The following is a 25985-nucleotide window of genomic DNA, read 5'->3' as shown; positions in this document are numbered from 1 at the left end:
GAATTGTAAAGACTTTAATCAGTACATGTACTATAATAAATAATTCCAAATTCATGACAAATTTCTTAATTGGTTGAATGCAAACAAAAGCAATGAATAAACGTATTTTGCAACGAATAATTAAAGATGAAAGTAATTCCAGGAAAGTGAATGCAACAAATTAAATGCTTGAAATGGCACCTACGTGAACTTCATGCCAATCTTCCTATTTAATTAATTTATTCATTATTTATTGGAAGGTGAATTTACTATCTCGTACAAAAAGAATACGGAAGTAGTATTTAGATGAGGGGTAGAAACGTCTCATTAAACTTTTAATGGACATTTAGGTAATTCAATTTTACACTTAAGATCTTCCCACTTTTAGTATTAATATGATATGATATAAATGCCTAAAATTTTCATTTTGTAACATCAAATTCCAATCCCCCTAATTTTCTAGTTTTGTTATGAATGTCCTAATGGAATTCTCAAGGAATTCTCAAGGAAGCAAAACTTTCCATGAACAAGATGGATAAATCTGTAGCATGTAGAATTTGATTCACGGTAAATCATGGTGTTCAAACATGTTAAATTTGAAAAAACATGGTTTGCTTACAATCTTGAAACGTTGAAGAGATTCAACATGAAGTTTCGAGAGGATGCAAGAAATCACATCATCGGTCAAACTAGGGAAAGTTGTTTTTTTTTTAGTGGGGACTCATTGGACTTGTGTTTTAGGGTTTCAGGTTGAGCTTGTCTGTCTCAAATTTGATGCAACTCTCTGAGTTGTTTCTCCTAATTGCCCTTGGTATATTCTGTTTGGCTTCTTACATAGTTTATCTTCCTGTCAACCCAATAACACATGAAACCAGTAATGAAAACTAGCTATTTCGAAAATTTAGAGAAAAGATATAGTAAAAACAAGGAAACTCAGACTTCATATATTTGTTGACAAGTTTCATCTTCTTTTTCATTTAAGAAAAATAGCATCTTTAGATGATACAAAGATGGTCGGAGCTTGATCTTTTGAACAGTTATATTTTTATGCCATAAAGATGCACTTCCCATATATTAATGACTAGTTCTCTACACTAAAAGAATTGCTAATATAAATTTTAGCCAATAGGCATTCCATTAGGACATTCATAATAAAACTAGAAAATTACCTCTATAGCACAATTTCACGAGAAGTGAAAACAAATATTTTGGACGCGGAGAGAAGAGATCTGCGATTGTAGATCATGTCAAACAGTAGTTGAGCAACCTAACAGTATCTGATCATTCTGACTATCCATGGTGGATTTTAAAAAGTACTGGGAGCAAGCAGTCCTTGGGAACTGCTGAGAAGTAGACAGAATATTTCCCAACAAATGGGAAGAATATGGGTAAAAGGACTCCATTCAAGATCTCTTTTTTCTTATGGGGACTTTGAAAGATAAATTGTCAATAAATGAGGTGCTGGCTAGATGTGGTATATCAGTTGTATCTAGATACATGTGTTGTTCAGATCCTCAATTGGAAGACAGGGATCATTTATACATTACTGGTGAATTTGCTACAAGTGTGTGGAAATATTGTACCAGTGCAGCTGGGATTCATGTTCCTTTTATTCAGGTGAAATAAACAATGCAGAAGTGGTGGAGAACTGAAGGTAATGGTAAAGTAAAGACTATATATCAGGCTGCACCTATAGTCATCCTATGGCTACCATATGGAGCATCATATTCATTCAATAGAGTGGTTTATGACATTAGCCGGCACTATGTATTTCTCTACAACGAAAAGATATCCATGGCTCAAACACATTCCTGCTTCTTGGCCTGTTCTGATGAATATTTAGAGAAATACAGACCATACAGTGGTCATAAATTGGTGCAGTGGAGTAGTCCATCTATAGGCTAGTACAAATGTAATTCTGATGGAGCATCCAGGGTAATCAAGGGCCTAGTTCAACTGTTTTTTGTATTGGGAATTATGAAGGTGATCTTATTTGCGCTAAAGGGTGAAGGCTGTCTGATTCAACAAACATGTATGTAGAAGCAGTAGCAAACAAGGAAGGATTTGAATATTGTGTTGATATGCAGCTATTACTAGTGATCATGAAGACTGATTCTCTAGTTATGAAGAATATATTGGATGGTATATGAGAAATTCCTTGGTGTGTGGTTTTGGAGATCAATGCAATTAACATACTCGGAAGATAAGCTAACGTTCAATTAAAGCATGTGCCCAGAGAAGGGAACACACTAGCAGACTATTTTACTAACCTTGTTTTTTATTTTGCAGGTACATTTGGTTTAACTCATTTCACGAGCTACCAATTTCTAGAAGGAAGTTACTCAACTTAGATAAACATCACACTCCAGATATCATAATAAGACCTATAGATAAAAAGAAGTTGATACTTAGTTTAACCAGTTTCTGAACTGACACAAGATCACATAGTGCAACAGATGTACATAACATTGAACTTGTATAAGATGAGCTAACTAAATCATAGATTTGTCCTAGCGTGTGGTATCAACATCATGGATGTTCATTCTACTAGGATGGAACTATGGATGAGAATGTCTTATCTATACATGGATTCGCTATCATTAGTTGTTGTTGCCCAACAGTTAACAACTGAAGATGAAATAATGCATATCAGACTAGTCTTACCTGAAGAAGATTCAGTAGGTTTTGATTCAACTGCACCTGGTGAGAGCTTTGAGGTGTTCACATATGGCATCAAACCAAGGCAACTAATCAATTTGAATTATTTATCTTCCTGTTCATTTTGGTTTCTACTCTTCTTTTTTTTTTTTTCCAGAACTTGGATTGTTTCCAAGTTATTCCCTGGTTGTGTTTTTCCACTCCTATGTAAAACTATTCTTTTGTTTTATAGAGCAAGCCACTATGAGGGTGGCATTAGCTTCGGGAAAAAAAAGAGATCTGTGATTGGGGGGTGGGGGGGGGGGGGGGGGAGGGAGGGAGGGAGCGGGAGAGAGTTGGAACTTGATGTCACAAAATGAAATCTTTTGGAGTTTAGTATATAGGATGAAAGGTTGAAGGAGGCTATCAATGAATTTGTTGTCAAATTAATTATTTACCAAAAATTTATTTGGTAATCATATTACGTTACCGTTACGGTTCACTTTACACTACCGCATAAAAATTACTATCATAACTTAGTTTTTTTGTTCGTTCGTTAACAGAGTCGCCACTTAATTTTTGGATATTAGGAAACCATTTTTTGAAGCCTATTTTTGGATACCTTTAAAAAAAATTACCAAAGAGGGGGTAAAGGTCCTGGTGATCTCCCGAGAAAGGTGTTAAGTACCTCGAAGGGATCCGCATAACGGGGTTGACCTACAGGTTTTAGAATTGTAGCGAAAAAGTATATTTTTGCTTTAAAAAGGTTTAGAAAGGGATATGTACAAAGTTAGAAGCATTTTAGTAAAGTATTGCGCCTATTTGTTTATCCATGGCTCATTTTAAAAGAAGTGTTTTGAAAAGGTTATGAAATTATTTTAATTCATTAGTAAAAATTGGTTGATATTGGTTCAAACAACTCAAAGGGACTTAACACTTCTATTACTGTACTAGGCCAAAACACACCCAAAGTTCTATTTGAGTAGAATTCCATTTTAATTTGGCCCATTCCTTTTGATTTACTTTAAAACAATTTTGATGTATCCCATTTATTTATTCAAGTTATGATTTTTACAAATAAGGGAAAAACTATATCAGATTCTTTATTTCAAATTCAAGTTTGGTGTTGAAAATTAGCATTCTTTTTAAATCAGTTCTCTGCATTTAAAATCACCCTTTAAAAATCTGAAAACTGAGTGCTCTTACTCAAACTGTCTTGTTGAAAGAGAAATCTGACTTTTTATCTTCAAAATTCGACTGTTTCCAACCTTTAAACACATAGAAAATCAGTTTTGAGCTTGTTTCCTAGCCAATAATCTGGTTCAACCTTTTAAAATCAAGAACTAATTATTTCTATTTAAAAAAGACTGATTTAGATTAATTTTTGAAAGAAATCCTAAACTTTGATTAGTCATGAAAGCTGGTCTATCTACTAACTAACGACCTTAGTGTTGCTTGCCTACTCGAATTTCAAGCAAATCCTAAGGGCTCGTTTAGTACAAGGGATAAGGATAAATAATCCCGGAATTTTATTTGAAATGAATTTATCCCACGTTTGGTTGGAATAAATAGTGGTATAACTACTCTCGGGATTGTAGTGTTATTTTATCCCTGTGGGAGAGTCGAATAACTAATCCTGGGATAAGTAATCTCAAGATAAGTTTAATCCCAGGATAAGTTATCCTGAGATAACTTGTTTCCAACCATACGACCCCTAAGAGTTTCAATAATTTAAAGTAATTTTACAACATATACACATAAATACAAAGCGAAAATAAAAAAGCAAAACGCTGATGGACTTTACTGGGGCCATCAGCGTAAAATGCTGCTTTTACCCATCGCGGCTGACTCGAATCAAAAGGGATGTTGGGCCTCCAGCCCAGCGAGATAATGCAGGCAAACAGAAATAGAGTCCAAAAGGACCCTCACATGGTATTACCATGCAAAGAAGAGGAGAATGGGATTAGTATAAGATCTACTCAACAATCAACATAATATAATGATAAGTATAAACATGCATGCCATTTAATAACATCAAAACAACCTTGTATACTTCAAATATTCATAATATACAGAGTGTATACTCACTTGTATACAGAATCTACATGGTATATACACACTATATACTTTATGGTATATAGAGCGTACAAGATTGTATACACTCCCAAAACATAAGTGAAAGAAGAAAGGAATGAATGAAAAGAAGGCAATAGTAAGACACATACTAAAGTGAAAACTAAAAATCATGTATAGCACTCAGTCACCTTCAGCACTCTGGTATATAGAGTATATACAGCGGTAACTGTGTGTACTCCCAAATAAAAAAAGAAGAAAAGAAGGATACCGGGAATTTCAAAATCCAAAACAGTTAACAATCTTGAGAACAACAAGCACACAGTAAGGGCTGTCCAAAATAAAGATCGAAGAAAAAAAGGGACCTGTGGTATACATGATATATTGTACAAAAAATGAATATTTCTAGCTGCTTTCAAATCAAACACATATCAAGGTTTATTTCAAACACTTAGTTCTAAGACAGAACAGTGAGAGCATATAGACACCAGATAATGGAAACTTTTTGCATTTGAGATCATAAAGCAGCTAGAGGGACAGGCATGTACTAGCAAGAAATGGAGGAAGATGGAAGTGTAACGACCTGCTAGGTCGTTTTGATCGTTTGGACTCCTTTTTCCAAAATACCCTTCCCATAGTTTTAGGTATTATGACTTGCGGGGATGAGTGTCGCGGTTCCCGAGGCAATCGGGAGAGGGTGGGATTAGATTTAGCAAATGTGGAAGTTCTTATGTTAAGGAAATGAGGAAGTTTGACCAAAATCAATATCGGGGGTAAATGAGTCCGTATTGAAGTTTCGTCGATTCCACTAGGTCTAAAATGTGATTTATGACTTAGTTGAGCAGTTGGTTCGGGTTCCGCGGGGTTCCGGTGTGATTTGGGTCCTTGGTTGAGAAACTAGTCACGGTCAGGTCAAGACGACCCGGTGTCGGAGTTTTGAGTGAGCGAGCAGGTTCGTAGCGTGTTTTATGTGGCCGAGAGGTTCCGAATGAGTTTCGACACGAATGGAGGAAGTTTGGAGGAAATTCAAAAGTGTTGAAACATGGTTTTTTTCTTACTTTAGCACTGACTTTCTCTAAATCTATGAAGAATTTGGAGATGATGTCTCAATGAATGTTGTAGCCCTTCGAATATAGTTTCCCGCGGTTCAATTCGTAATTTGGACATCTGTGAAAGAAGTTATGATCATTTTATCGGATACCGCTGTGCTGGTTTTTTTTTACAACAATTTCAGCTTTTTCGAAAATACCGGATATGTCACTGATGTAATATAAAAAAATCTGATCTGAATTAATTCATTTGAGAGCACTTTTGGGACATCAAAGCATGACTTTTGAGAGAGAAATCAATGGGTAATCATGGAATATCATCAAGGTATGCTTTCTAACTCAAATCCAAAATGAATCTAAGCTAGATTAAACAAGTTGAAACGTCAATTATATATTTTGTGATAGGATATATGTCACATGTCTCTAATTGATTTTGTAATGGTTATGAATAACTTTATTCATTACTACAAAGCTTAGTGTTTGATGCTTATGTTGATTTAACATGGTAACAAAATTAAACTTTAATCTTGTTTTCGCAACTGTTTTTCTTTTTATATTCTTTTTACTTTAGAAACGAATAACTTATCGATCGAGCTATACTTTATTGAGTTTTCACGGAAGCAGCTTTGTTAGATTCTGTTTTAATCTAATTAGAAACTGCCAATACGTGAAAAGCCTCAATAATCGAATAACATTAGTATCCAATCAGAATAGATTTCGTTGCCTAAATTCGGTAAAAAGATTGGTATGTCCATACATTGAACAAGACAGGCACTAACTCCGACTATGTGAAACGATCTTAAAAAAAAGGTTCTTATAAATTTGGCTCCACCCCTATTAAAAGGTTATATATATTGATTAAACGGAGGCAAAGCCGGGACATAATTTTATCGGTTCTCTATTTTAGAATGACGATTTCACTTGTCAATAATTAGATTTTTAAATTTAACAGGTATGTATATTTAATGAATTTTTTAACATATACTGCTTAAGCAAAAGCCATTGGGTTCGGCCAAACCTGTTTTTGGCCTTCTAGCTCTGCCCCTGCACTGATAGTGTAAGAAATTTTACGTCATCAATAGTACTCCCTCCGCTTCAATCTATTTGTTTATTACTTTCCTTTTTAGTCCGTTTAAAAAATAACGTCTTTTTTTTTTGCAACTCTTTAATTCCAACTTTTCACATGACATGTTTAAGACTACAAGATTAAAGAGCATTTTGGTATACATATCTCTTTTAAGACCACATGATTCAAAAGCCTTCGTTATTTTCTTAAACTTCATGTCAAGTCAAAACAAGACAAACAAATTGAAACGGAAGGAATATATTATTACAAATTACTCATTTATACTTACCATATAATGCTAATAAAATATAAATTATTTAGAATTATTTTTTACGTAACAATCTGGCTAATTAATAGAAGTGTATATATACATCGGGGCACACTTATTTTATTTCAGCAAAAAGTATGTCCTAATTGATTATCACTCTCCTCTCTGATCACAACGATTTTACTCCCACACATGAATTATCTCATTGGGTCATCATTATTTTTCCTTTTGTAATAGTCAAAAGATTGAGTTCAATGATCGATCTCACTATCATCTTATCAAGTAAATTGCCCCGGAACGTTGGTCTAGTTGTAAGAACACAATGCGAGATGCAGGTTCTCGCAACACACAAAAGTCTCATACTAATATTAATTTAAGATAGTGGCGGAGCTAGAAATTTTGTTAACGGTGTTCGAATTTATATTATTTATATATTAAGAGTGTTCAATATGTAATATATATCTGTAATACGTAATAATTAACATGTCTACGCGGTATAATTTTTCGGCAAACAGTGTTCGGTTGAACAGCCTTGTCGGGTTGTGGCTCTGCCACTGATCTAAGAGGAGAAGGATAGACGCCAGATACATTATACATCGAGTTTCGAACCGTGTGCTATTAGTCCTCGGAGATTTTTAGATTATCAAAAAATAGTAATTTTCATGAGGGGTCAATAAAAGGCGGCTTGATTTATTTTTTCTATGTTGGCAAAAATAAAAGAAAAAATGACAAAATGACTAGATATTCTACTTAGGTGCCAAGAAAATGTAATGTTATCTCAATATCACAGGTCCCACCATTTTTCAACTATAAATTCAGCACATTAATTTCCTCTATATTAATTCCAAGAATCACTTGCATTTGTCTCCACTTTTTAATTGCTTCATACAAAAACCCTCTTATATTTCTTGTCTATAACCATGAATTTGCAACAAAGTGCAGCTATTTTTTCTTTAATTCCAATTTTTGGCTTTGTTCTACACACCCTTCTCAATGTTTTATGTGATACTGATAGCTCCAAATTACTTAAAGATGAGAAGGAAAATGATGAAACAACTGCTGGTAATTTTGCAGCTCAGAAACATTTCAGGCAACTTCAACATTTTCGAGGTGCTTAGTGTTGTAAGTAGGCGTTTGGACATGATTTGGTTGGAGTTCGGAAAAAAAGTATTTGAAGTTGAAACTAAAAACGGGTGTTTGAAAGTTCTACTTATTCGAGCGCAGATGTTGAAGGTAATAGGAAAGAGACTACGTTACCCAATAAATTCTCACACTTGAGTCGTGAAAGTTTGAATTCTATGAATTGTTTTTTAGTTTGATCAATTGATATATTTTCACATGGGGAAAGGGTCAAATTTACCCTTCAAGTATGGTTTATAGCTTAAATTTACCCTTTGTTAAAGTTTGGGATCAAATTTGTCCTCTCCGTTAGAATACTTTATAAATTTGCCCATATATGAATGAAAGTTTGACTTGGACTCCACAACACAAAGAAACTGGCCACATCAAATCCACGTAGGCTCCACATCGGATCCACATAGGATACCGTACCCAACTCAATTAACCCATAACCCGATGTACCCCATATTTGGTTACACCAGTTGAAGATTTCTTCTTTATATCTTCTTAACCATTGTTGTTTTCTTGATTTTCATTCTCTTTTTCTTCATCTAGTTTAGATTCTTGATTTACGTTCCATCCATAATGCTCTTTTTGCTCTTTTGCTTCATTAATTATGTGTAATTTAGTCACGTTAGAAACAAACTCTATTCCATTTCCTTCATAAGTACTAGGACTGCTTAATCGTTTACGTCCATCCAATGCGAATACAATGCAATAAGTGGAAGAAGCATCAGAGATAACAACTTCTTTCTTCACAACTTCACAGAATGACTCGTCGCATTGTAGCTCTGTTTCATCCTTTGCTTCTTCTCCATTGTTGTGTTCTTGATTTCCACTCTCTTTTTCATCACCATCAATACTAAGACTGCATAGTCTTTTACGTTCATTATTCAAAGCGAACACAGTGGAATTAGTTGATTGAGTTGCGTATGGGAGCCTACGTGGATCTGACGTGGTTAATTTTTTTGTGTTGTGGAGTCCAAGTCAAACTTTCATCCATATAAGGGCAAATTTATCAAGTATCCTAACGGAGAGAGCAAATTTAATCTCAAACTTTGACGGAGGGCAAATTTAAACTATAAACCATACTTTGAGGGTAAATTTGACCCTTTGTCCTTTTCACATTATAAAGTGACTACTTTACACTAACATTAAATGTCGGCTCAACTGATCATCCAACTTAATTTTTACACTTTCTGAACCTATTTGAATGGAGTCATTTTGTATCAGAAAAACCTACGAACAAGGATCGGGCAACAAGGAAAAGAATGTCACCAAGGTAATAGATTAAAGGGGTTTATGTTATCTACTTTGCCTATCCTAACATTCTACTGAATCATAAAGGTAATTAATTAGTATATCAAGCATGAAATAGTATAGTTTTATGTTGTACGAATAAAATTAAGTAATTCGCAGCTCGAACTAGTTGCCATTTCAGACTTGACAATTACAAATAGGTCCTGGCTAAGGCAGTAAGCTGACTATTCAACGTCATCACTTCGATGCACCTGTTTACTCCATTAGTTTTTCATGGGATGCAACATGAGAGGTACTCTTTGCCATCTTCATACTCATTCAGCTGAACTATAAGCTAGATATTGCCCGTTTGTTGGATTGGATTAAACCAGCCTAAAAACACTTTTAACTTGGTGCTACATTATCCGCTTTGAGCCCCACACACAATTTTATTGTGGCTCAACCACAAGGCATGCATTGTCCGTTTTGGCCCAACAAGCCTCACGGATTTTTCCCTTGGGCTATGCCATCATTGAGCCTAAAAGCAGATAAAGCACATATACCATATAAATTTGTGTTATGTCTTACAAAGCTCCTCACTTTCATCTCTCATTCCAACGTAAGATTTGCTTAAGATATTATGTGCACTCCTTCGTAAGCCTAAGAACATGTCAGTCCTTCTCTTTGACCCGCACTACGTCATGGGCACCACAGTTTTTTCCAGAAGACATATCATACCATTCAGAGTATTTCAATACCTGACGTAACTCTTTTTTTCCAGCTCCAAATGTGAGATTTTGTTCATCCAGCCCCTCTTCACCCCTTTTGTTTGAACAGAAACAAATTATAAATCTAATATCTCATTCACTCATAAACCATCTTTCTATAATTCACGGTTAAAGAGTACCGTGTACTTGATCCATCAAAACAAGATTTTAACTTTTGCCCAACAAGAAATAAAAAATTGGATCAACTTTGCACCTGATATAAATCTCAGATTCTCAAAGAAGCACTAATAACTTTCCCCTCTGGAGTGTTGTGAGTTACTTCAAAAGTGCTTCAAGCTTGCCATATATAAGGAATTGACTGGGGAAAGAACTAACACAGCGACTCACAACACAATATTGAAATAAACCGGTGAGCACAAGCTGGCCCATACACAACCACATAAAAAATAATACTGTATCGGAAAATACCACCACAATATCAATTCCAGTGTATGTAAAATTCCATAAATCAGTCATGAGCAGGCACTACAAGCAAAATCCCTTAGCATGTGATAGACAATGTTATTAGTTATTACAGAACAAACTGATCAAAACATAAATTCAGAAATGGTCATGATGTTCCCAAACAGATATTCACAAAGAAAAACAGACTGTTATACCGTTCTATCTATTCAGTTCTAACTTACAAAATATTTCAGTCAAAGTTCATGATCTGATTAAATATATGTTATCTGGTACTTGGATATATCATAGACTACTTCTGCTTTAGGTGATGCACGTGAAAAATTTGATACCTCGGCGAATATTTTTAATCTTGTGTCAAGAGGTTCATGATCTAGACACCGTCGATCGATTAGCATTCTCACCAACATTGGCGACTTGGCTAACAAAAGCTTGATAAGTTGCATCTCAGGCGTTGTTCCTCCAAAGCAATCTAGCTTAACTTCCCTGAGATGATTAAATGTCACGTCTAAGAAACGTTCGAGTTCAAGGGATTCTAGAATACCATCATCATCTTCAGCTTCACTGTCAACCTAAGAAAGATAAGAAGAAGTCAACTCTCAGATTATTGAGGATCTAAGAAGTATGAAAAGAGCCATTAAATAAGAAAGAAAGACAGAAAAGATTCAAAGCACTAAGGACCTGTATTTCAAGATATTCTAAATATCGGAAGCTTCTTATCAAGCAAAGAGCATATGAAAGCTTATATGCGTCCACCAGATAAATATGAGGCAGATAAAATCGCTTGACACTAAGATCAAAGGGCAGCCTTGTTGGTGCTTCATATCCTTCTTCAGCAAAGATCTAGGAAAAGATTACAAAAATTCAAGATTAAGTCTGCCCTAAAGAAATTCGATCCACTAAGGTGCATAACAATGAAATCATGAAGCAACATCTACCTCACTATTAAAGAAGTTCAAGAGGAGGTGCTCAAGAGCAAAACAAGACTCAAAAACCTTTGCAAAATCAAGATCCTCTGCCCTCATATAGTAACCTGCCAGATATACCTTTACCAGACGAGGGACATTCTTTAGGCAAATAGAACTTATATCGCCTTTGAAATCAAACGATCTCAACATGGGGCCATATATTTCTATTTTGTTTGAATTTCCTGCAGTATCCAGCACCAACTGCTCAAGCAATGGGCAATGAGATATTAAACTTTCAAGCAATTCAGAAGAAATTGTGACTCCACATAGTTCCAGGCTAATTAACTTATCAAATCCTTGAAAGGTCGATGGATGATGTATTGAGAAATAATGAAGATTTAGATGTCTCAGCTGCGAACATGTGAAAAGTGAAGAAGGCAATTTGTATAGCTTTCTCCATGGAAGGTGAAGAACAAGATCTTGAATGTCATTTCTAGAGAGGAAACATATAAAGTTGTCAATCGTAGGACAACTTTCTTTTAGAAAATCAATTTTTAGGGTAAACTTAGTAATGGGTCCTTCATGAAGGGACAAAAGCTGATAGATAATCTTTGTAAATTTAACGGTAGGGTTTTGTAAATCCTTTTGTGTTTCCCAAAGAGATTCATCAAGAGTCAATTCTGTAAGTCTACACCAGTGATACCTCCATTTCATTGATAAGATGCTTGTCCTCACAGCATCTTTACAAGGCAAACACATCAGAATGATATCGATTACATTATCCGGAAGGTTGCTGAGGACGTCAAGAGGTAAACTTCGACAACGCTTTCTTTCCTTAGGAGGCATCATAAAACAATAATCGCCAAGAACCTGTAGAAAATAAGCAATAACGAAGTAAGGAATCTGCAAATTATCTGGACAGAATTGCTATTCACATTGTCAGATCAATATAAGAACGAAATGATCACTTACAACAACAATCACCGAGAACCTGTAGTAAGTAAGTAAACAATAAAACGAAGTAAGGAATCTCAAAACTATCTGGACCGAACGGCTATCCACATGGTTAAACCAACAAAAGAAATAAAGGTGCATTCTAGTTGAAATCAGTCAACTATCTCCTCTTAGCATCTAGGCTATAATTTTCTGTGAGATGCCCATATCATCGAACGGGTAGGATAACTATTCCATTAGATTCTTCAAAATACACCAAAAATTAGAAGACAAAAAAAAAAACACCTGATGTACCCATACTGGATATGTACCAGTAAAGGAATCCATGTAACATAGCTTAATATCCATTACTTACATTCTCACAGCTGGAGTTTCGATTGTCTCATGATTGGTTAGTCAAGAATTTTGAAAAATATTTTCTTTAGTAAAACAAGTTCCTTAAAAATGTGAAAATGACTTTTCTAGTGAAAGCAGTGAAAACAAGTTCCATAAGTAGCAATCCACGCTAATTGGCTAATACCCACCTTCCAACACCCCCTACCCCCCATCCCCACCCCCCAACACCCCTAGCCCTCATACCAACCCCAGAAGTGTTTGCCTAGACTGTATGCATACAAATACTTTTGGGACAATATCTTCTGCTTATTTACCAAACATCAAATAATAAGTAAGAAACTCACTTATTTTCTAAAAACATTTTCGGTGGAAAACTTCTTCTTCTTTTTTTCATGCCAAACACACCCTATGAGTTAGCCTCAATGGAAACCAGAATCACACTATCTGTTTACTTCTTCTTCTAAGCTTATCAACCATCATAGCTAATAATAAGGAGATAAACAATTTGCGTAATTTTAACTCATAAAAATAAGCTTAAGAAGCTGTTTCACCTGATTTTGAACATCAAATAAGTAATTTCACTGCAGCATTACACCAATTAAAAGGGGGGGGGGGGTGAAGAAGGTAGTTTTGAAGCTTACCAAGAACTGGGATGATCGATTGATATGAAATATCCTTATGTATGATTTAGCTGTTGGGGCAATATTTGGACTCTTTAGCTTACTGGGGAAAATGAGAAGCAAAAAACAGCGTATGAGCCCGTTTGGATCGGCTTATTTGGTCAAACCAGGTTATAATATATTCGGAAAAGGGCTAAAATTATGCTTGAAAAATAGTTTATTCATACTCTTCGTTATACTTTAGGGTCAATTATACTCTTACCGTTATACTATGGGGTCAATTATACTCTTATGTCTAACAGCTGGTACGTGACATCATCCCAGCCCTTCAAAATTATTTTCCCCTCAAATAATTTTTTACCCACTAAAATAATTCAACCCGACCTGATTTTTTTTTCCAGCCAAACTGATACGGACCCAACCCATTACCCCTTGGCTGAAAAAAAAAATCAGGTCGGGTTGGGTTATTTTAGTGGGTAAAAAATTATTTGAGGGGAAAATAATTTTGAAGGGCTGGGATGATGCCACGTGGCAGCTGTAGACATAAGGGTATAATTGACCCCATAGTATAACGGTAAGGGTATAATTGACCCTAAAGTATAATGAAGGGTATGAATGAACTATTTTTCAAAGTTCAGGGATAATTTTAGCCCTTTTCCGTAATATATTTGACCAAATAGGGTGAAGGGATAGAAATGAGTTAGGGGTGCTAAGCTGTTATCAAATGTCATTGTAATGTTGGATTAGATGTCCATCTTCAATAATTTTAACGCAGGGGTATATTTGTGTCCAAAGTATAGCAGTAGGGGTATATTTGGACTCAAAGTATAACGAGCGGTATATTTAACCTTTTTTCGATAGTACAGGAGTATATTTGTCCCTTTTTCGTTTAACTTATTCAAGTATTTGGTAAATAGAGAACAGCTTAAATTAAGTTAAAAGGTGCTTAAAATAAGTAAAAACCAAGAAGTTGTTCAACCCCAACCAATTTTTTTTTTTTTTTGCTTAAAAGCCATTGTGGTTTGACAAATAACTTTACCCTTTTATCCCTTATATTTTATGTTATTTTCAATACTATCCTAACTTCTAAAAACTCTTTAAGCACTTTTATTCAAACACGTAACTGCTTATTTATAAAATAATTTTCAACACTTAAAAAATACTTTCAACACTTAAAAAATTGACTTTTTCAGCTAATCCAAACGGACTCTATGAGTCAAAAAAAAAAAGGCAGGAATACATCACCGCCTTAGAATTTGGAGTAATTTTTTTTAGATACTATTAAAAAGTTTTTTCCCCTGGAATGAGACACTATTATAAAGTGTTCCGATTGGGCATTTATATAACTGTAACACCCCGTAAACTTGAACTAGATGTGAATGTGTAAAAATCTAGTGTTAAAATGATATTATATCTATATGAATTCATTCTTGATGAATTCGGGTGGAAGATGGTCGTTTTGAAGTCAAACCAACAATTGAAGTTCTTAATGGCTCTTAAATTCGCCTAAGTTTTGGTAGGTCTGTCTTCTGGGCGATTTTCATGAAAATGTGTTGCGAATTTGGAAAACCTTCCTCGATGAAAGTTGTATATATTTGAAATATCTTTCCAATAGTAGGCCGCCCAGCCCAAGCAAAGTTATGTACAAAACGTTATGTCCGTTTTATTGAAGGGCGCAAAAGCTGGAAATTTCGCCCAAAGTACGCCCAGAAAGTACGGGACGTCCTTTTAGGCCGTACTTCTTCCGTTCCTCACTGTTTTTGGCTGCCAAAGTACGGGATATACTTCAAAGTACGGGACGTACTTTGTGGCCGTACTTTCACCGTTTCTGGCAGAAAATTTGGTTTAAAATGGGTATGGTCTTGTTTTGTTCCCATTTTTTTTCATTCTCCCAAACCCTAAGGACGAAAATCATTCCTCCAAGTCTTCAAATCAAAGGTAAGGACACCCTTAAAATTACTAATCCATTTTAACATCAAACTTATGATTCTTAACATGATTCTTGTGACCAAAACCTAGGGTTTGTAGCATAATTCTTCCCAAAGTGATTCAAGCTAGGGTTTGGGTGTTCTTCATTAGGAAAGTGAATTGTTAAACTTTGTTTAACTTATTAAGGTATGTCTCTTTAAAAATAATTTTTTTTTTAATATAAAGGTAATTTGTATGTCTCCCTTTTAAAAACCTCGTCATGGATATATGTTTTCTTCTCAAAGGTTATTTATTGAATAAAGAGGTGAATTTCTCATGCAAAACCCTAATTCCTTGCTTTGATTATGGTTGGTATGCGTGAGGGGACAAGCCCACATTAAACCTTGATTGTATTATCCTCTATATACGTATATGAAATCATAATCGTTTTTCCTCTATAAGAGATAATCAATAATTATGGCTAAGGATTGGTATTAATGTTTTCATGATGAATTATGACATTGAAATCTTGGTTAAACAAGTGTAAACGTTTTCAAGACATTCATTGAAATGATTTATCTTTACGATATGGCATAATGAACCTTAATGTTAATTGATGGTGTGATATACCTTGAAACAAATTGTGAATCGGCTTCTATGCTATGAACTTTGTTGTTGTGTTTGGCCTAGCTACTCGGGAGGAAGGGTAGCCACTATGGATCCTAGTGTGGTAATTGCCTAGTCATTCGGGAGGAAGAGTGACCACTATCGGATTCGCTACCCGGAGTGCGATTTATGCCTAGCTATTCGGGAGGAAGGATAGCTACCGAGAATTACATATTCTGGTGTGGTGCGATGTGTTTAGGGAACCTCTACGATCATTCCTTCGATGTGATTGATTCTTAGGCCTGTATTGGCATGTGTGATGTTGACACCTAATTGGCTCGACGTGCTTAAAATTAACGTTTCGGGTGGTCCTGATTCGTTAAAGAGCACAAAATAGCTTTTTACATATTTTTACATTTTTTGACAATTTATTGATGATTATCCTTATTTTAGGAATTTTATCAATTTATTGTCATTTTTAAGAATCATTATTTTGCACATGTACAGCGTAATACTACCATTTTGTGCAATTAATAATTGTCTCTTTGTTTTATAGCAGTACATTTTTATATCTTATACATTAATATTTATATTTTATACTTACATTATTATTTATACATGTATTAATTAACTATATTTTAGTACAGTCCGTCATTGCAGAGAAAATCGGAGCAATTAATTTTTAAATCCAGAGCAAAAATTCGATCAAGTCCAGGTCTCATCACCTTTTAAAAAGTTGACATTTGAGGTGATGGGTTGAGTTTTTGATCCATGCATTTTTACACATTAGTTAAAAAAGGTAAATAAAACAAGGAAGTGCATTCTTTTATTCTTTGGATAAAATAAGGAGTCATTTTGTATTATAATGGAAAAGGAGAGGGATTAATTTTATGGTCATCTCCTACACACAAAAACACAACTTAATTCACAGATTTTCTCTCTTCAAAAAAAACCACCAACGACGCTTCAACCCACCTCCACCACCAGCCATGCTACCCTTCCCCATTTTTCCCTTTCCTCTTCTCCTTCGTTGTCCTCTCCCCACTGCTCCAGCGACGAGCAGCTTCGAACCACCACGCTCACCGCCACTTCGTCTCCCTCCCTCTCTCAAAGTGCTGCCTGAGCCTCGTCACCAGTTCACCGGCGAACAGCCAGGGGCGGACCCACCTGGTTGCAAGAGGGTTCAGTTGAACCCACTTGGTTCGGAAAAAATATTATTTTGACATGTTAATTTGGCTGACAAAATGAAATATTAAGCTATCTGAAAACAATGAACCCACTTGACGCAAGCAGAAGTTGTAGTGCAGCGGTCCAAGTGGGTTCAAAGTCCTCTTGTGGTTGGTCTCATGTTCGATTCTCAGTGAATGTTGCTTAGCATAGAATTTTTGATGCCAGCTTTTTTGATACTCATACGTAATTACCTGAATCTTTGTTTGTGACACTACTTTTGATATAGTACTTATGCTCCATTACTTTACTTATGGTTTATTGTTATAATAAGATTAGTAATTAGTATTCGTATTTTATTTGTGATTTTACTAAGTTGAGAAATCATTTATTTATTTATTGTGTTTCCTTAGCCAGATAGGCTGCTTTTTGCTTTAAAAAAAATAAGATAAGGTTAGGTTACTTCTTGTTTCAAACATTCATTATTATAGTTCTAATTTTGTGCTTTAAGTTGTTAAATTTTGTGATTAATTAAAAATAATATCAAATTATAAATCTCAAAATTGAATGCTTAAAAATATAACATAAAATATGAAGATGCATAATGACTGAAACTTAATGAATTTTTATTGAATATTTATGTATTTGAGAATATATGCATTGTGAAACTATTTAAACTAATAATATGATTTAAGAAGTTTATAACTTGTAACATGCATTTTTCTTTTTTGAAAAGTGGTTTAATATCTTTGTCGCTTTGTTGATCCGTTAGTAATATAAGCATAAACTAAAAACTACATTGGTGTTAGACCACATTGTAAAACCAAATATGATGATTAGCATGAAAATTAAAAGCACATTTACTGTCTTAATGGTGCTCATTTATAGTGTCTAAAGTTGCTGTTAGTATCAACTATTACTACAATTCTGTCGCTGGTTGAACCCACTTGTTCAATTTTCTGGGTCCGCCACTGCGAACAGCCATCAACGGCGGGGGAAGAGCAGCCAGCAGTGACACTGCCTTCCTCCATGAAACCCATCTCCGATGAAACACCACGACGACGACGAACTCCCTCTATTTCGTTGTCGTCTCACCGGAAAACACCATTATCAACAACCTATTGAACTCTGTTTTTTCTTCTTGCCTGATCTTTGTCATTTATGTTCTGTTCCAACCGTTAAAATTGCTGTTGTGTATGAATTATGTTGATGTGTACATTTTGGCTGGGATTAATCTTTGCTTCTGGCCGAAAATCGTAACGCTGCCGGACCTCACTGTTTCGCTATGACCTTGCTCTGTTTTTTTTTTTTGCCCGTACTTGGTAGCTCTTGGTGTCGCTGGACTTTTTCCATGAATTTTCCAGTGACGTTAGAATTTTTTGGCCAAATGCTGCTGATTTTTGTTACTCTTGCTACTGTTACTTTGCTATCTAGATTATATTTTTGCTAACTAAGCATCCGTTTTGAGCCCGGAAAATACTACTCCAGCTGTTAATGGTATTGTGTTTAATCTTTCTCTGCCTACTCGCTGCAATTGCTATTATTGTTGCACTTTCATCCCTCTTATTATTTTATTCAAACTAATGTGGGTGAATACTAAACTCAATTGGCCGATGAAGAAATTTTCGTCGATTTCCAAGGCCTTCCATGTACAAAAGACGGATTTTTATTTTAAGTTTATTTATCATTTCTTTAATTCATTAGATGGTTATTTATTCTCTTACTAACATTTTTACCAAGTGCTTATACAGGTACGAGGAAATACATCTCGAAGACGATACTCGAAAGGAAATCGAATCACTGTTTGTATTTACTTTTCGCATTCTTTATAACTGTACAAAACATAAATTCGTAGTATAGTGGAAACTTTATTTTTGGAATGACGGGTTGATATATTTATTTACTTGTCGCCTTGTTTGTTTAATTTAAATTTGTCATTCACTTTAGGCATGACTTAGGCCGTTAATACTTTCATAAATAGATTAAATTGACTTGGTATAGATACTTTGTTAATTAAATTCACACTTTTGACGTTTAGGCAAAAAATACTAGTCCATCCTTTATTTTATATTCTTTGTACACTTTTAATACAACACACATTTTATATTATTTCGTATACACTAATATATATTTTAGTTAAGTTAAATCCACATTTTTTACGCTAGGTAAATACTAGGCCGTCCATTTACAAATCTTTCATTTTTTAAAGGCCTTATATCTTTTTCACTCATTTTTTTTTACATAATTCCTTATACTTATTTTTTACCAAATTTTTTTACTATCATTTTGTTCCTTATTCTTTTAATAGGATATTCATTAAATGAACACTCTTTTTAATTAAACGGTAGAAACAAGTCAAATCAACTTCACTTTTCTTAATAATTTTGTTATATAAACTCTTTACACCAATGAATATTCGTAGATTATTTTTACATTCTTTATGCACTAATATACCCAGTTAAACAATTCTTTATACATTCTATATTTGATATACACTCTTTTATACTTGAAATACATTCTTTATATATTTAATATATATATACATACATTCTTTTAATATACATAGACACACATTCTTTATATTCTTGATATATTTATTTTACATACTCTTACATTTTTTTTATACATTCTTTATATAGTTGTATACATTCTTTACACCGACAGATACACTTTTATACCTATGAGGTACATTCTCTTTATACTCTTTTATATATTCTTTTATTTAATATACATTCTTTATAAATACTTGATACTTGGTATAAATACATTTTTATACACTGTATATATTTATCATATAATCACCTAGTGTAGCTTTTAATGAAATCACAACATTTTGAAAACAGGTAATAATAATGATAAACAGATAGATAATCCTCCTCTAGTGTTCAGTTAAACTAAGTTCAACGACTGTCTTCGGACAGGCTCTGAGGGATGCTTAATATCTTCCCCTCAGGGTAAATAAAGCCCTTATCTAGAATCTCATAGGTTTCGTGGACTAAAATGGAGTAGACACACAAATACATATAGGTTTCCTGATTTTCCTAAAAAATAAGGTGGCGACTCTAACCTTTTTTAAACCAGTTAAAAGAACCGCCAAGTTGCAAACTATCTTGGACTAGTGTAAAATAGGGCGTAACATGTGATATTCTTATTCTCTCATGGAACTGTTGTTGACAATCATGATCAATTTGAAAGGCATAGTTGAAAGTTGTAACTTGACAAAAGGCTTTATAATCGGTTTTGATAATTCTTATTGAGATACATACGCTGAATAACTGTTTTTATATTGATTAATGACTTTGTAAACTGTTTAACAAATGATATTAAGAATCATAAAGTGGAATGACTGTTTTTATACTATCTTTTCAGAACCGATTTCTTTATGTATTATTATATTTTATTTTTATATTACTTGTTGTCCCCGAGACATTCTCTGAGTACGAAAGTACTCAGGCATACCATTGTTTCTTTTGATGGTATGTTAGGTAACGGAAAAGAACAGGTTCGTGATACTCTCGTCGCTTAGGAGAACTTGTTACTGTTGTTGATTTGGTGAGCCCACATCCTTGTTCGTGTGACACTTCCTATTTCATTTATTATTCTAGATTTCCGAGCTGCGTCCCGAAGTTAGATGATTGTTGTGTCTCTTAGAAGCTCCATAGATAGTTGTCAGAATTGTGGGTAGATTGTCAAAGTCTCGTACGACTTAATGGGTGTTTGCTACGTTTATGACTATTTACTTATATTAGACTTCCGCTGACTTTATTTCATAATTGTGATCCTCATATATGCAGTTACTTATAACTTTTTTTAATTTAATAAGGAAAGATTATTAAAAAGGAACTTGATGTTTAATTATTTTATAAGGTGCTTTCGGTGTTGTTTATAGCATCGAATGCCTGTTACGTTCAGGGTGGATTTTGGGGCGTGACAATAACTCAAAATCTGGAAAAGTTTTTTTTTATATAAATTAATAATTTAATAGCACCTCCATTTGTTGCATAGGTATAGGCCTAACTAAACCATAAAACTTCATACATAATTCAATTAATATTGATGTATATAATTAAAAGAAAGTATCATATTTATGTGTTAGCTTATCTATGTAATAAGCGTCTGAGAATATGTGTAAAAAAAAAAAAAAGCCGAAAATGTCTAATAAGAACACTTTATTATGTGTTCAAAAACATAATTGACATAGGATGTAGTTTGAGGGTCTAAATAAAATTTACTGACAAGTTTAAGAGATTATCGTATTCCGACTAACAATCATATACGGACTAATGTGCACACACCTCGACTAATATCATCACGTACTTAGTATCTTCCACCAGCCCACGTATCTTTTTCCACCAATACTTAGCCAGATGAAAAGAAATAACATGGTGTTTTATTTTCACTAGCTCAGTGTTTCATTTTTTTTACACGGAAAAGGGCTAAATATACCCCTGAACTTTCAAATATTATTTACTAGTACCCTCAGTTATACTTTTTGTGTAATTGGACCGCTGTCATTATACTATGGATGGTAAATGCCCTTAATTTAGACGGCGACCCACGTGTCAGCCTTACAACAAATTAACTCATTCCCCCTTTTATTTAAACCCGATTTAAAATAACCCGCTGAATCCAACCCATTTACCTATATCTTACCCACCGCAGTTAACCCTTAAAATTCATTTCACCCTTACCACTTTCTCTCTTCACTCCCATCGCCAACTTCACCCAAAAATCCTAACTTCAACTATGTCGTGATTTCTGTGAAGTGGAAGGCTCGAAGCTATATTTTCCTTCACTATATATTGTCCTTTTATGTGTTCGTTGATTAATTGGTTCCGATTACAACTTTTTTCGAAGATTCTGTTAGTTTTTAGATTATTTTTTTTGTGTTGAAGGTGTTTGCATGTGCGTTTAATATGTGATCCGAAATAAGTGGGTATGGTTAAATTTAGGATTTTCTTTTAGGGTTGGTTTACGATTTTGTGGGTTTGTGGTCCCAATATTAATGTGGTGGTGTTGTTTAAAGGGTGGTATATTGAAAGGTGGTATATTTTAGTATTTTTTTTCCTTTTTTCACATATTCTTTGTTGTTTGGGCTGGTTTATGTTAAATAAATGCTGACAATGTTGCGGATATGTAACTGCCCGATTGATCGTTATAGTGCTAATGACCCTTCCCTAGGTCATTAAGCGAGTTTTAGAGTAACTTTTTGAGTTTTGAGCCTCAAAGCGGAATCCGTTCGACCCAAAGTTGACTTTTGAGTAAACGAACCTTTTTCGAAATTCTGTCAATTTCGAGAGGTTCGGACAGTCAATTACGACTTGGTAGTGTGTCCGGTTCGATTCCCAATGCAACTGGGAGCGTTTTGGAACTTGGGTTGGGAACTTGGCTTTAGACCAATAGGGGTTGACTGGGAACTTCTTCTCATCACTTTTCTAAGCACTCTTTGGGGGAATAGAGCTATTTGTGGACTGATTCTTCTTCGAGGTTAGATTTATGACCCTAGCTTTCATCATTTGCCTTCTTAGATTCCTATTCCATGCTTAGAATCACTAGAATCTAGATAGAGAAAATGAGTCTTGTGTTAAAATTCTTGAAATGGGTTTAGACTTCTAAAATAGAAATTGGTGGTGAAATTGACTAGAATAACCATAGAGTTTGATGAATTCCTTATTGTTATGCTTATTTCTTCCATTATTAATGGTTAATTTGAGGATTGAAGAATTAGGGTTCACACTCAAATTTGGGGGTTTTGCTTTAAATCTGAATTAGGCTTAATCTTGAGTTGTTTTAGCAAATGATTAGTGGGTTTGATTACCTAGAGCTTGAATTTCATGTTCCATCTCCAATTTCCTTTTTTACCCTTGTGAGCCCCTTTCCCCAATTTCCTTGGGTTAGAATTTGACCTAGCTAGAAGTATAGCAATATGGGTGTCATTATTCATGGTTTTTAATATAGAATTCGATTATGAATAGACTTTGAGTACTTGGAGGCGTTACGGAAAGGCAAGGCCAAGGTGTGATGATTCGAGACTCATGTTCGGCTTTCCAGGTAGGTTACGGCTTACCTTTCGGTTAGACTTCGATTAGCGGATTATATGTGTAGTTAGTGATTGTTGGAGAAAGCATGTAAACCTTCGAGAATGAAGTTGGGATGGAAGATTTAGGTTGGTATTGTTGTGATTTATGGCTTGTCACCATATTGTGTTCCCTTGTGTTGTTACTTATTGTGACTTATTAGCTCGCCGCCACGTGATTGATTCTAGAGAGTTGATGCTTAGTGATTACTTGTGTGTCGGAAAGCATATTTACTCATGAATGAGGTTGTTGGAAAGGAAGAAGGGAATGATGATTTTGTTATTGTGAATGAGATTTGTGGCCATGTATGACACCCTTGATTATACATTCTTGTTGGCATTGTTATCATGCATTCACTCATTCATATATATATTGGCATCGGGTTGCACGCCACAACACTAATTGGGATCGGGTTGCACGTAGCGCAACACTGACTGGGATCGGTTGCACGTTCCGCAACACTGACTATTGGATCGGATTATGCGTTCCACAGCAGGTACATAGACTTAGCGGTCCCCCATAGATGATGACTGTTAAGGCGACGAGATATTCAACCGAAGCGTGTGTGTATCATTGCATATGCATTGCATTCATCTCATACTTATTGTTGGCATTGTTTTAGACTCGTTGATTGATTATTAGTGATAGGTGTACTTGATAGTAGTTCTTGAGATGTGGATCGGAATTATAATGAACTTGAGGTGATTGATTAGACTTAGTGGTTTGGTACTGGATTCGGTAATTGAATTGTGTTGAGTTTATTCTGATTGTGAGCATGCCTACTTTTTCAGTCTATTTCTATTATATATGATTTTCTAACTGTTGTCGGCCTATGATGCCTACTCAGTACGTGTTGTTGTACTGATTCTACCTTGCTACATTCTTTTTTAGTGCAGAGTTTGTGACCGGATCGACTTATGCGCCCCGTGACTGAGTCCTGAGGCCTTCTGACAAGTATTCCAGGGTGTGCATTGGATGGATTCGCTGCCCGGATGCCTCTTCTTAATTACTTGTCTTATTTGATATTCTGAGACAGTATTCCATTTTCAAATATGTATTCATATTCAGACTTATAGTTTTTGTAGTAGTGGCTGTTGTACGGCCTTAGACAGATTCCTTGGGATTGATGTATTATTTCCGCACTTATTCACTAGCTTTATTGTTATCTATATTTGAGAATTATAGTCGTTGCCTTGATTGATTTATTGTGATTGAATGAATGAATCGGGAAAGGGTTCACCTGCTGAGGTGGGAAATGGTACGTGCCCGTCGATCCCCCAAGTTGGGGCGTGACAGGATATCTATATATATATAAAAGGAGAGTAGTCTAGCTTAATATTAAGCCAAGTGGCATAATATGAACAAGCCACTTGGCAACAAATTCTATTTGCATTAATTATTAAAGAAGTTATTAATTGTAGTTCAAAATATTACCTAATTTAATAATCTATTACTACTACTACTACCACTACTAATAATAATAATAAAAAAAAAACTCACGTAATATACTCATACGATATTATCAACACATAGTAGTAGAGTTGTTAATATAATAATAATAATAATAATAATAATAATAATAATAATAATAATAATAATAATAATATCTATATTATAATAAAAAGAGGGCAGTCTAACTTAATATTAAGCCAAGTGGCGTAATATGAACAAGTCACTTGGCAACAAATTCTATTTGTATCAATTCTAAAAAGAAATTAATTGACATTATTAAATGAACACACCTAATTTGGTGTATTGATTGGAGAAAATTACTAATTGATATTCTTGGATTCTAATTTATAGTCAACAATTCTCCTTTAGATGGTAAGATATAATATTATCCTTTATTACTTTCTGCAATTAAGATAAATTCAAGCTCATATGAAGAGCACCCGTACGATTAATTGAATGCAATATCAAAATTAAAATGTATCAAAAAATCATGATTAAAAGTCATTTGTTTAATATTTTCACTTTAAAATGTTGCCATGTAAGTAATCTATTAGGAATATTGATGCGCCGTGAAAAGTACGGCACATTCGACGCCAACTGTTACGCCCTATTTTGAACTGGGTCCAATATAGTTTGCAACTTCACGGTTCTTCTAACTGGTTTTAAAAGGGTTAGAGTCGCCACCTAATTTTTAAGGAAAAATAGGAAACCTATATGTATTTGTGTATCTACTCCATTTTTAGTCCACGAAACCTATGAGATTCTAGATAAGGGTTTTATTTACCCCGATGGGAAGGTATTAAGCATCCCTCAGAGTCTGTCCGAAGACAATCCTTAAACTTAGTTTAACTGAACACTAGAGCGGGATTATCTATCTGTTTATCATTATTATTACCTGTTTTCAAAATATTATGACTTCATCAAAAGCTACACTAAGTGATAATATACTAAATATATACAGTGTATAAAAATGTATTTATATCAAGTATCAAGTATCAAGTATTCATAAAGGATGTATAGTAAAAAAGAATATATAAAAGAGTATAAAGAGAATGTACCTCGTAAGTATAAAAGTATATCTGTTAGTACAAAGAGCGTATATATGTTAGTGTAAAGAATGTGTAACTATATTAAGAATATATATATAAAAAAAAATATGTAAGACTATGTAAAAAAAAATATATCAAGGATATAAAGAATGTGCGTCTATGTAAGAATGCATGGATATTAAATAAATAAAGAATGTATTTTCAAGAATAAAAGAGTGTATATCAAACATAAAATGTCTAAAGAATTGGATAACTAGGTATATTAGTCCATAAAGAATGTAAAAATAA

The 25985-nt window shown here is 34.3% G+C and overlaps 1 protein-coding gene across 2 annotated transcripts; it reads right to left on the bottom strand.

The window, feature by feature from the left end:
- Nucleotides 1-10636: 10636 nt before the first annotated feature.
- On the bottom strand, nucleotides 10637-13602 carry LOC132615038 (F-box/FBD/LRR-repeat protein At1g13570-like). 2 transcript variants are annotated; one of them, XM_060329594.1, is made up of 4 exons: nucleotides 13460-13602; nucleotides 11559-12398; nucleotides 11302-11463; nucleotides 10637-11192 (listed from the first exon to the last, which is right to left on the bottom strand). In XM_060329594.1, exons 2-4 carry the CDS (start codon nucleotides 12375-12377, stop codon nucleotides 10875-10877), a joined length of 1299 nt encoding a protein of 432 aa, XP_060185577.1. In that variant the 5' UTR covers nucleotides 12378-12398; nucleotides 13460-13602; the 3' UTR covers nucleotides 10637-10874. The 2 variants fall into 2 exon arrangements, with proteins under 2 accessions (XP_060185577.1, XP_060185578.1); XM_060329595.1 differs by lacking the exon at nucleotides 13460-13602 and adding an exon at nucleotides 13370-13432.
- Nucleotides 13603-25985: the final 12383 nt, after the last annotated feature.

Source organism: Lycium barbarum, chromosome 10 (assembly GCF_019175385.1).
Source record: "Lycium barbarum isolate Lr01 chromosome 10, ASM1917538v2, whole genome shotgun sequence".
Lineage (NCBI taxonomy): Eukaryota > Viridiplantae > Streptophyta > Magnoliopsida > Solanales > Solanaceae > Lycium > Lycium barbarum.
This window is presented reverse-complemented; position numbering and strand designations above follow the sequence as displayed.